At 38.8% G+C, this 13565-nt stretch overlaps 1 protein-coding gene across 1 annotated transcript in view; it reads right to left on the bottom strand.

Moving 5' to 3' along the window:
• lrp1bb (low density lipoprotein receptor-related protein 1Bb) overlaps nucleotides 1-13565 on the bottom strand; it is a 287271-nt gene that overhangs the window by 149662 nt on the left and 124044 nt on the right. Inside the window, exons 4-7 of the mRNA XM_083922252.1 lie at nucleotides 9767-9886; nucleotides 8228-8356; nucleotides 5280-5537; nucleotides 4510-4672 (exon numbers count right to left, since the gene is read on the bottom strand). Of these exons, the coding sequence (XP_083778378.1) occupies nucleotides 4510-4672; nucleotides 5280-5537; nucleotides 8228-8356; nucleotides 9767-9886 (670 nt within the window). The remainder of the gene's footprint in view (nucleotides 1-4509; nucleotides 4673-5279; nucleotides 5538-8227; nucleotides 8357-9766; nucleotides 9887-13565) is intronic.

Raw genomic sequence — 13565 nt, 5'->3', positions numbered from 1 at the left:
GTACTTAAATTTCCATTCACAACTGGCTCGTTGTGAATGGAAAGTGGCCTGTCTATAGAGTGTAGATCCATGACCATGTTGGTTCTGTTGTGTTTTAAACCAAGTGTTTGTTTGCCATAAATATTGGTTAGTAATTATTACAATAAAACCAGCCACCCCATCAGGTTGTCAGACTTTAAATATGATAAGGTGTTGATATTGGATCAGTAGCTATGTCACTGCTATCTGACAAAGAATGGCTTCTCAGACACCCAGCACCATTTTTAATTAAGCCCATATCTATCAAGCATTTACATGTTTTTTGCAGTCTTTAGCAAAAGTCTTCTCAAGGAAAATTGTTGCAGTAGATATGGTGTGGGTTGGGCTGATCCTAGGCTTGGTCACTGGATGTACAGTGCTGGGATAAAGCCTGACATCTGGCACCTTCTCAGACCCCTTCTCCTGTCTCCGCTATCTATTTTGCAACAGTTTTGCAAGGGCACCATTGGCTTAGTGCCACTCAAGACAACTGTGATTGGTTTAAAACTAAGTCAAGAGTGTTTTTCTTCTATCCCTGCTTGTGTGATCCAAACCAGAGCCAATAGTGAATATTTACTCTTTCCCCACTACAGAGTAACCATTTCAACATGATAAATATGCTAGAATTTAGAAGTTAGTTATGGTGTCTCTGTCCCTCCAAGTGGTATTAATTTTCTAAATTTAGCTTTAAATAAATTAATACAGAAAACAAACAAAACAAAAATAAAAAGGTAATGACAGTTATGATCATTGTGATTAGCAATTAAACCCTGGAATTGTCACTGGGGTATTAAGAAGGTCAGCCTATGAGGGGCACAGTAAAAAAAAAAGCAGTTCTTCTTAACTTTAAAAGGATTTTTTTACCTGCAAGGTGAGCTATGTCTGTGAGCAGGTAAGGGCAATAACAACAAATGCAAATACATTTCGAATGAATGTTAAAAAATATGTGATCAGAATGTTTTAAAATGCCTTTTAAAAATGCTCAGTAAAACTGCCTCTCTGAGACATACATAGACGCTGTAGAAGCTCCATAACCTAGAGGCAAATGCAATAAAAGCAGCATTTCCCATTTCCTTTGTGGTGATTGTGGGGACATTTTAAAGCATGCTGCAGAGGAGTTCATGGTATGTGAATAGACATAAAATGATAGACAATGTGTACACACACAGATGAGCCAAACCCTTTAGTACCTCAAAAACAGCGAGAATGGCTTGAAAATCAATTCCAAAAGACGCAGGAAGCTAGTGGAATGTAAGACCAATACTGAGCAGTCATGGAAAACAGGTGCCAAATTTGTTCCCACAATAGGGACTGAATAACATCAGACAAATAACTTAAATGTCCTTTAACTCATCTACCGTCACATTAAGTATTCCAAACTGCTCAGGTCTGCACCTACAGTAATTAACATGGAAGGCTTGCCATGCTGCCTTGCTGTGGCTCTGTGCGGACGTAGCTCCAACAACCTCCAATGATAACGAGCTACAGCAGAAGAGCGGCAGGAAGCCGACTTAATCTGCAGAAGTCAAGTCATGGGAGAGATGAGCTGCCCTTTGAACCCTAGACCAGGCTGTGCTGAAAAACTGTCAGAGTCAGCAAGGAACCCGGCTCCCCAAACAGGTGCACCTCCACGTGGCATACAAATGATAGCTTTCTGGGATTAGGATGGTGCTGATGCTGTACTTGTGCATTCTCCACCTACAACGAGACCCGTGTTGGAATCCTCGAAATGAGCACCCCTGATAAAATAACCTGCATGGGTCCAGTGAAAGAGTATGTTTATTACAGTGAAACAGAAGACTGAATAGACACTGTTTGAACTGATGATAAAAAGGAATACACTTCTAGCTTTCTGTTTAATTTGTACAGCAGCATTCATAACCTTCAGCTGCTTTGTTAATGTTCACAGTTTTCAAACTGAAATGCACCTCTGTAATAATAGTCAAGGACTGTGTATGATGTGTATGGCAGCATTTATTTCTCTTGCTGTACATAAAACCAATATCTGTACTGTAAAATTATGCCTTTGTTTGGATTAGTGACTTAATTCTGCAAAAATGTTGAACAGTTATTTCACTTATCTTTTACAGTGACAGTTGCTTGGAGGCTGGTCGTTTCTTTTTTTTTTCTTTTTTTCAGTTTTGCAGGTTAAGATGGGAATACTTCTTATATTAAAAACTGTGAAATGTAGACATTATTTGCAGCCAGCCGCTCAGTTTTCAGCTATTTGTTGTCAGTTTAAGTTCAATTTTTTTCTTACCACTGGGCTTGGTTGGTTGAAGTACAAATGAAATGGCAGTAACATGTGAGATGCAGCCATCTCCTAGAACTGATGTTTGTATGAATAAATTAAAAGGCTTGCTCCCCGGATAAGACACTCTAGCAACCTGGCTCCATTGAAGACAATGTTGGTAATGACATTTTGTAAAGACATTCATGGTCCTCAGACAATTGCCCCCCGGGGACAAATAAAGTTTTTTTAATTTAATTGAATTAATCAATCCAACTTGCACTACACTTTGCACAGATCCCCTGACTCTTTCCTCTAACATAAGGTTGACATTTTGGAGTTCTAGTGAAATATTCAACAACTATTAAATGGATTCCCCTGAAAATACAGTACATGGTATACACTAAACTAAAATGGAGTCTTGACATTTAGCGAAGTAAAAAAACATACCATCAATCAAACTCTCCTCCAAAAAGCTTTTAAAAGAAAAGAAGAAAGGTTTGTAGATCAAAAAGCTTTGCAAGGTAAAAATGTCATACCCAATAGTAATATAGCATATTCTTTAAACACTGATCTTCACACCGTGCTGCTATCCAACAACTTTTGTTTTCACTCCATTGCTTTGGGCTGACAGACCTCTCTCAGGCTCGATTCTTCTGAAACAGCTGTACCTATATCTCACCAATTAGAGGCACAAAGAAGCCTTGGAAAACTTCCTTGTCTTATACAGACAATCTAGCCAGCTGCCTTCAAGTCCAGCTCCCCAGTGGGCTAGCAAGCTCAATGTCCATACAATCATCCCTCTATATACACAACATTGAATAAGCTCTTATATGTGTGTGTGAGTCATGTGTGATCATGACAAATCCATTAAAAAAAACAGCCTTATTTTATACAATGTATCTAAGATGACTCAGAGGAAACAAGCTTAAATACAAACTCTAAGGTGAAGTATGTTTACCATGAGCTATACTGTATTGTTTTCCAGTAGCCGACCAGCATTTGATGAGAACTGCCAACCACATCCAAACTGCCTGTGTCATTAAGAAACCAGCTACTCATTTTTTTGATTACAACCAATGTCTCGTTTGAGGTAACACAAGCTATTGAATAAGGTACAGTTTAGAAACTGGAAATCCACAAAGAAGTAATGTAGTTCTACTTCAATTAAATGAATTACATGTTAAGAGTCAAAGTTAACATTGTCTTTTTGGAATTGGAATTGTATTCTTCTGACCTTATCGATTCCTTTTATCAATGCCGGTGTGTTTATTTTTGACAGTTTGTGCATTGCAAAATAATGCCATCAAACTCATACTCCGCTGGAAACTTGCAACAAGAAGGAATCATGGCTGAGAGATTAAATGGTCCAAAGTGTGGCTTCATTTCAGACAACAGTGCTGTTGCTTCTAATGTCTGAAAAATTATTATTTCAAGTAAAGGTGGAAACACCAGCAATATGCTGTAGCATAGGCCTAAATACCAGAAATGCCATGTATCTGACACTCTACGCATGAGTGCCACAGCTTCCCAACGGAGCAGCACGTCCGTTACCAAAGGTAAATATCCTGTCATAATAACATGAGTGCCATGCAGACAGACTCAGCTGATTTTTCTTTGACTAGTAAAACTAATATGAGAACGAATGTTGCACAAATGTCACAAAAAAAGACTGAAATGAATCAGGAATTGGAGTGATAACCAGAATCAAAAATGGCACTGTATTATTACATTTTTTTATCAGTTTAACACAATTGTTGCAAAGCAGCAAGATGTGCCTGTTATGTTAGAACTATAGTATAAGTTCTGTTCTGTGCGACTGTCAACCAAATGTTTCAGTTTTTACTGTGAGCTGTCTGGGGATATTTTTACTCCATGGTTGCTCAGCTTTTTTGTGATCCCTACAGAGACAAAAGTAAGTTATTTAATGGAAAGTCCTGCAGCGGCCTTTTCTACTAAGGGATGTGGGTGAAATCAGTGCATACAAATGATGCCATGACAGTAGAAGCTGTCTGAAGCATCACCAGCTATCCACCAAATTACACAGCTCAAAGGGGAGGAGAGCTGAGTCGAAGGACAGGGAATCATTCAATCCCTTCATTGTAACTAACTCACATTCTTCTAGACAAGTCAATTGTTATGCATAGTGATTTTTTTATCTCTTACACCATGATTTTTTCCTTAACAAAAAATGCATGATGATATTTGAGCCTTGCAGTACTTTCAGAGACCGTGTATTATATAGGCTGCAGAACACTCACCCCATGAGAGGATCCAGAGCTATTCCTTTAGGATTCAGGATGTCTAATTGTAGGATAGTAACACATGTGTCCCCAGCATGGTTACAGACAAATATCTTGTCAGTGATGCGGTCAACAAAATAGAAGTTGCCTGTCAGCCAGTCAATCGCCATATGCTCCACATCTGCAATGGCAAACAGTAGTTAGATTCTTGTGTAAGACATTTCCATAAAAATGTGTTATACACTTAAATACATTTATTTTCAAAGGAGAGTACAACCTGACACCTCTAAATTACTGCAACAGTTTTAAACTCTATGTAATGACAGTAAGGCTTTGACTCGAACTCTAATGTCAATAGCCACTGAAAACCATACACATTTAAGAACAGGTTTGATATGGATGAGAATCTGGTTCAAATCAAATAAAGGAGAGAAAGAGCACTTTTGAAGTAGCAAAGGTGACGTAGCCTGTAGGATTGAAGGACAGCTGGAGAGGAAAGGTGAGTGGACAAAATTGCTGAGGCTAACCTGACTTCAACCACACAGGTACAGTAATGAAGACATATAGAGAGAGCTCACAGGTAAGTGCGAGAGGGAAAAAAGGAGAGAGAGAAAGACGCTAGCATGTTTTTGTGAGAGAGTGTGAGAGTGTATCTCATCTCACCACTATCCTGTTGAAGGTGAGAGTGCTCATGATTTGAGAGTGTATAATCACTCAAAGTAATCAGAAAAGAAATTAAATGAAAATGGTATATTGAGAGAGAAGGGAACAATAAGCTTAAAACATACGTTGCAAACTTTTTTCTGTTCTTATTTCCTGTTCCCGTGTGAATCCACGCAGATTTCTTGTTTCAGCACACCGGAGATGCCCAGAGGACTCTGTAGACAGAGCCCAGCACACATTTTCCTGGTTGTGATAGAAATCCAATGCCAGTGAGCCATTTCCACTCAGAGACCTTAGGGGCTGGAAGGCTGTTCCATTTAGATCGGTGATGACTATACGATCTGAGCCACCAATGATTAGCATTGGACGGATGTCACCAGGATCTGGAGTGAAAGAAAAAATATTGAAGGTATCATTTTGAGCGCAGATAATGAAAGAAAGAAAGAAAGAAAGACCTCCACACAAATCCAACAAACACTAATTTCCAAAGCTGATTGATTTGAATGAAAATAACTAATTGGGGAACATATTTAAAGTCAAGGCCGGCCAGTCCATGGTGGTAAAACTGAGCTGCTTAATGGGCTTAATTGAGCGTGCACATTCTCTGATATCAGGTTCATCCCCTATAAGGGCTCTTATTTATCCCGATCATTTACACAAGTTCAAGTCAAGGTTTATTTTCAAAATATAAAGAATAAATCAGAATACCTGCTGATAAAACTGCTTCCCCTTATCCCTGTGAATCAACCTTTAGTCAACACAGATTTCTTCTCCCACACTAAGGGGAGATGGGGTTTTGACCAAGCATTCAGAGGTCTGCCCCAGCTCTTGATCAAGCATGGGCAATGTCAGCTGACAAAACAATAATGTGATAAAGCTTTTTTAGGACAATCATAAAGTTCATTTTATGTACTAAAAATGACAGACAAGTACTATAAGGGTGTTTTTGAGTAGTGCATTTTGTGGTTCACATGCTTAAAGTCCCACTGAAATGATATTAAGTCATCCTTTTTTTGCAGTCAAAACATAGCTGGCAGGCTAAGTCCCCTCAGGGGAAAAAGGGACAAAGTAAACAAACTTCAGACAGTGTATTTTACGCAGTGGTGTTGAAGAGTAAGGACCACACCAATATCTAAACGCATATTTTAACAGGAGAGTTTTGGAAGAAGGTAGTGAGGTAAAATGTCCAAGGTGTTGTGGAAGAGAGTTCCAGAGAGAGGGGGCAGCAATTAAAAAGGCCCTGTCCCCCACAGGTCTGGGGCATGGACTGGGTGAGAGAGGTGAGGAGGTTAGCCTCAGCGAGTCTGAGGTTGCGGATAGGAGTAAGTACCTCCCAAAAATACATGTACATAATTTTAAACTTTGTTCAATCAAATGTTCTGACATATTAATACACACATACTACAAATTTGGGTGAACACAACTCGGTTTAAAATGAAATGTCCTTCTTACATCATAACCCCCCTCTCTGTCAAAGAACACATTTTGGATATTATTTGCTATGTATATAGTTTTTGTACACTGCTTTATGCAAAAAAGTTTAAAATAAAACAATGTCTCCCTTTTAGATCCTGAAAAATGCATGGCATGTGAGTGACAGAGCAGATATGTAATGGTATAGCAGAAATGAAAACATCCAATTCAATTGGACTTGAAGTGTAGGGTTGGCAGTATGCTATTTCCGATGTATCCTGTACTGTCAAAACCCATGAGCCATGATACTACTGCACTGGGGGTAACCTAGCCATTGTAGTTTATTTGAGTCAACCCTACATACACCATGGCTTAAAAATAACCTATACATTTGTGAAAAAACTTGATGAATTTAGTTTTTAATAGGAACAAATGAGGCTTATGAAGGAAATATTGAGAGACAGACAGCGACATTGTAAGTATTTGATTGTTATAACATGTAGCTTTATTGACTGTTGAAGTTAAAATAAATAAACATTTTAAAATGAAAATGATATTTGGAAATGATTGCTGCCATTTATTTTATTGTATTAATCCAATAGAGGGATTTTCTGCAAGATGCAATAACCCCACTTTTCTGTAATCTAAAGTTTGGTACTTAGCATTAGTCAATTTAGTGCATTATCAAGCAGACATGGAAACCATCAGTCGATTGTAGTGTAGATTTATGCTAGGAATACAAATGGAATATAAATTATACCAATCACTTTAATCTGAGCCAAATGAAAAGAGATTGAATCAAGATTAAAACCCCCCAAAGAACATTTTTGCTGCAGAGTTTTAACTTCAATCTCACACTCAACACGTTAATGTTTTTCATTCCCTGCTGCTCCTCATCTTCTAGCCTGAGAGCTCTATCTAAAATTTATATTCATGAGCTTTTACAACTAATGGTAACCCCATAGTTATCGCAGTACCACTATCGCTTGCTGCTAAATTAATATTAATGCATGTGAGCATTGGGTTCAGTTAAGTTTATGGGTAATCATATTCAGTTTATTCCTGGTAGGACACCAGTCACATTGATTAAAAGCTGCAACAGTGGTGTTCTCCCCAGCTAGGTGTGTTGGGCCTCCAGCTATTTTCAACCCATATATGCCATAGTGACAACACCTTAAAAAAGATCTGCTTCACTTAACGGTTCAATGCACGACACAAAAATAAACCGCACAAGGTTAAGCTTGTTTATTGCGGATGGCGGACCACCAAAACACAATACCTCTTTTGGTTGTTTTATTTCTAAGTAGGCTGTTTTGCTCATCGAGACAGATTTTTAACCAACATCAGGCATTAACATAAATCAGGGTGACGCTAGGCATTGTCTTCACACAAAATACTCCAGACTGCTCCCACTTAAAATCTCATGCTCATTAATTTTATCATTATCCTGGCCTGGACATGTCTACCCATTGCCATGTGGGTGATGGATGTGGTCACTACTAAACCACATTAATCTTGCCCTAGCAAAGCTAGTGAGAGCCAAGGCGACGATAAGCTAGAATTTCACTCTGGTTGAATAAAATCACCCTGTATATTATTAGAAATGAAACGTAGATACTATACAGATTATGCTGTTTCCCAATGCAAGTGTGCCGCTCACCTTGTTTGGCTTTGCAAGATATCCTGTCAGGCTGCAGGATGTATCCTTCTGTGCAGCTGCATCTGTATGACCCGTAGGTATTTGTGCAGGTCTGGCTGCATGCGCCATACATGGCACATTCATCATGATCTTATGGAAAAAGGAAGAGAGTAATTTGTAACAAATTAGGTGTGCTCAAACATGACCCAAATACATAAAGTACACTTAATGTGGCCTCACTCTAGCACCTCAGCCATAATTACTTTTATAACCAATGAGCCTTTTTCGGAGCTGCAGTACCCTATAAACTGCTATTTCTCATGTCTTCCCCAAACAGGATCAAATTCAGGAAGCAGTTCTGCTTTGTTAAACAGGTTCCTCCAGCATAATTATGCAATGTTGTGCCATGTCGTTGGTATAAAGTATGTGCAGCGTCCAAGTAAGGCCTGTAACATATGTTGAGCATAAAGAGGGAGAAAAAGAGACAGAGAAATTGTGTGTTGTACACAGTATAAGTGTGTATTCATGTGTGTTGGGGTGTAATCAGGTACAGTAACTAATCATGGGGATGGTTTTTGAGCTGCAAGGGCCAGTGACATGGTGAGTAACCACAATCATTTTATAAATAGATCTTGTAGACAGTCTCATTAGAGTGGGTTCTTTTAACAACTCTGACGACTTCTGCAGGCAAGTTTATGAAATTTATTCAAAATAGACTTCACATGACAGCATTAAGCAGTAGGCTAACTCGACCATGACTAGTTCCGCCTGGACACACATGCCACATGATGACAACACTATTAGGTATTAGTTAATCCACTGAGCCGACACCTACTAATGTTAGTACCGCCGCAATCCAACACCACTGGAGATAGTAAGAAAGAGTTGTTTATGAGGCAGGCATGCACGGACATGAATAATGTCTGTGTATAATGTCAATAATGTCAATAATTACACATCTGTGTAAAGGTGCACCGTCCTTGGCAGTCGTATTTTCTAGTAATAATTTAATCTTTAGGCATCAACTGTGCAGGATATTTTCCAGGTGCTGGTTGTTTTGAAGCTGCATGCTTTCCCTTCTTTCATAAGCTACTGACATATTGTTATGTTACGTTGGATTGTGATGTGTACTCATGCATGAGGTCCTGCACTGTCTCATTGTATTTCTGTCTGAAGCTACACTAATGTTCTAGAAAAATACACTGAACAGTTGCATAGTCAAACTGTTAATTTATATCTCCAGTAAAATATGAATGAATTAATTAATTAATTTTAATTTGTGTCATACATTTTGTTTGAATATACAAATAGGTTGGGAACTAAAGAGGGCAGGTCTGAGGGATGAAACCCCCGGGCTAAAAATGAGTCCCACTCCGGCCCTTGGAGTTATGCGCTGTGCATGAGGCCCTGCCTGCAGCCAGATGGTTCTCATGTACCTAGCATCTCCTGCTTATTTACCTGTAGGAAGACTGGCTGAGGGCAAAAGGAAGGATTGTTGAGTTTAAGAGAGAGGGAAAGGTGGTAGGGCAGGAGGCCCCCACCAGCGATTCAGAATCTTACCTCTGCAGCTCGTTCCATCCTCGCCGACCTCAAAGCCATCAGCGCAGAAACAGAAGGTGCCGTTTCTCGTCATGACACAGCCATAGCGGCACCGGAGCTCATGGCAGGCTGACAGGAGCTCTGCAGGGGGAAAGAGGAAATAAAAAGAGACAAAAGGTAAGGATTGGAGAAAAGGGGCATGGAAGAGTACGTGGAATGGGAAATTACTTTTTCATTTGGGAAATTACTTGTTAATGTTACTGTTAACACTAATCTGTGAGTTTCATAAATCCCAATCAAAGTGTAGTACCAGGCTTGCATTCTTAAGTCATCATTTGACACATTGATTGAAAGTAGCAGAGTAACAGTGGGTGCCAACATTGTCATTTCCCATGTATTTTCTCAAGGCTGTCATTGGTGATGATGCTGTATATAGCACTAATCATTATAGAGAAAGAAACAAAGAACAGCTAATTATGGCATAATAAAAAATCAGCAGAACAAATTTCACAAGACAAAGTATAATCCACAAAAAAGCTTTAATTGCATAAAGATTGATATGCCTTTGCTGAACATTAATTAACGTCAATTTCCGGCACAGAAGATGACGAAGCTTGCATTGATTGTCCTTGGTCTGTATTGTTCTAATCATTTTAACCATTATGAAATGCTGCAGCAGCAGACCAAATCATTTCTTGACAGGGTGTATTTACATTCAACAGTGTAGTGGGAACTGAAAGACAATCAAAGATTAAGTTATCATTATTTTCTGAAGGAAAAGTCTTTGATTTTGATTTTTAAATGTTGGAATTATGTGATGTCAGAGGATCAGACACTTTTTAACACTTACTGAGTTATCGGAAGTCCATTTTTCATTACAGTGTCTAACTGTCTTGCACTGACACATTGAGATGAATGGTCCGGCTGTATTGTTTGGAGAGCAATATATAAATCTCAGTCATGGTGCTTGTTGGAGACCAATATGTCAACTAATAATCATAAAAATAAGTGTTTGTAAGTGGGGGAAATTCAGTATTGAAATGTGGTGTGCACGCAAAATTTATACACACTACACTTCTTTACTGAAGCTAAACTATATTTATTAAATAAATGAGAGGACAAAAATGTGTGCAAAATGCTGTTATTGATATTCAAATATTCAGGCTGTAAAACAATGGTTTCAGAGAGGGCTGAGATGGAACTACAGAGTTGAACTTTCTGTGTATTTGGTTTTCATATAGCTAAGCTCTCAGAGGAGTTTTGACTGACAGGGGGTAGAGTGGAAAATGACTGAATTTTCATTTTGGGGCAAACTATTTTTTTGAGGCGATAAGAGAGTAAGCAAACACTGAAGTATTGATATGGTAAATGCCCAGTAGCCTTTGGTCTTCTGTGATCACAAAGAGCCTGTTTGGATATTTATTAATAATCCTTTCTGGCTCATAGAGGTGAAATGATTCTGGGGTAGAGAGCTGGAGCTCAATAAACTTTCATTTCAGAGAGGCATGGTATTGGTTTTCTGTGTTTAAAGGAAATGTTGACATTAATCATTTTGTGGCAATTCTTTACTCCAGTTAATCAGCCGATAAAAGTATGACTGTCCGGCACACCTATGGTTTTGGTGCCAAATGAAGTTTAGACAGCCTATGTGGTAGATAAAGCATAAAGATAAAGCATGACACAAAATCATGAGTCCAAGTATTACAGCCAGACAAATGACTTTGAGCAGCTCGGCTCAGGTGCAGCTCAGCCGCAGCTTGGCTGTGGCTCGGCTGTGGCTTGGCTGCCACTCAGGCGCGGAACATCTAGAGATTGGAGGTCTCGCCTAATTTTAGCCCAACACACATCATAACAGCACTTTCACTACAGTTTCAATGTGTATAGAATATGCCACAGCCATGACAAAAATGTATATATTTGTAGTAAACACTTTCAGATTATGTTTAGTTTATGTGGACAGAATCGCAATCTTCTCTATCAACAACAAATATAATAATATATGACATTTATAATTAAATGACATAAAACAGCGTGTGTGAGCTGCAGCATATGTACTGCTCATGGATGCAGTGTAGCCCGGCTGTTAATCTGCATAAATTTACATGTGAAGATGCACATACAGTACTGCACATACATGCATGTATGCATATATACAAAATATACAATCACTCAGAAAAACCCAGAACTTCATATTGTATCCACAATTTCAAAATACATTTTCAGTTCAAGTTAACAAGACAATTACATTTTTACTCACTGTTAATGAGTCCAGTCTGTTTGTTAGCACTGTTACAACAGTCCTTATTTTGGCCAGCACTGACATAATGTGGCGCTGCTTATGACACAACATAAAGCCATTGCATCCATCTTGCTTTGCTCAGCTCTGCATTAATCAGCTCTAATTAGTAATTACAGACAGTGGTATAGAAACACGGTGTGAAAAAGCGTTTTTCTCATTTCTTCAAGATTAGAATAAACACTGCGTTTCAGCCTGAGCCTACTCTTTCTGTAGAGTATACATAAGGTCTATAATAGAAGAATAATATGCATTTTAAACCTTGGCCATAATGTTCTGGTTTCAGTTATCATGGTGATTGAATGTTTTAGCTAGGTTAAAGTTCACTGAGTCCTCTTGGGCAATTCCGAGAGTTGCCTGCCAATCATGTTATAAAGCCCAAACTAATGTCACAGCTAAAAGTGGCTAAAACTTATCCTTTTACGACAGGAAAACTACATACTGTAGGGTATTTTTTTCTTTTTTTGTGAGCTCAATGTCACAAAGGTCAACTTATCATCTGATACAGCCTTCAAAACCCATTTTCTGTGAATATGCGGCACTAGTTGTTGAAGCACAAACATTTTTGTCAAACTGTTCAGGATGGGGATGTGCTTTTGTGATTTCAAGGGTAATATGGACTAAGATTCTGCTGGATATATTGAGGTGGACTAGAAAATGCTCTATAATGAAATGAAAAAACATTGAATACACTCAGGCATCATAATAGCATTGGCTAGGAAAAAGATTCTTGCTGAAAGCGAAGAAAATTACACACACCCTACTAGAGCCACATGCTGGTAATGTTTGTCTGCTTGGATAGATACATTGTCATTGGTTGCCATCTTTCTGAGATTTTAGCTTTGGAATTGCTCATTACAAAACAGACTTGCTCTGCCCCTACTGGCTGCTATACACCTTGAATATATTGTATGTCAAAAGAAAAACAATGCCTTTGTATGAGACAGGTTCCTGACTTGCTGACTCTACCCTACCGGGGGAGAAAATAAGGCTGTTAACTTCTCGCTTCTTTGTTAACTTCTGCTGAAAAATATCTGTAGGTTATTAGGGCTGCTGCCTGAAAGTAAAATATTTGAATAATCAAACCCCTCAGTCAACTGACATTCTTCATGTCGAGCAGTCTTTTTGTTGTTGTTGTTGTTGTTGTTGTTGTTGTATTTTTTAGTCAACAGGGTGTGTGTGTGTGTGTGTGTGTGTGGGGGGGGGGGGGTTGATGGTGGGGATAGTGGCGGGACAAACTTGCTTGATGGTGGCTGGGGAGCATGTTCTTCTCCAACAGTTTTCTTTTGTCTCAACTGAGCATACGGCAGGTTTTTTTTACTTAAAAACATGTGTCCCACACATGAGACAATTCTGCCACTCACTCCTGCCATCATGACTGGGAAATCGTCACAAATGTGAATGCACAAAGAGCAGAATAGAATCTGGTTGCAGCCATTACTGCTCCAGTTTGAGCCAAATAATATATCCCTGTATAGTTACATCCCTAGTGACTATGAGACCTTTCCAAATTTCTATGTGAAT

Source organism: Echiichthys vipera (assembly GCF_963691815.1).
Source record: "Echiichthys vipera genome assembly, chromosome: 10".
Classification (NCBI taxonomy): domain Eukaryota; kingdom Metazoa; phylum Chordata; class Actinopteri; order Perciformes; family Trachinidae; genus Echiichthys; species Echiichthys vipera.
Note: the sequence above shows the minus strand (reverse complement) of the source record. Positions and strands in the feature narration are given on the sequence as shown.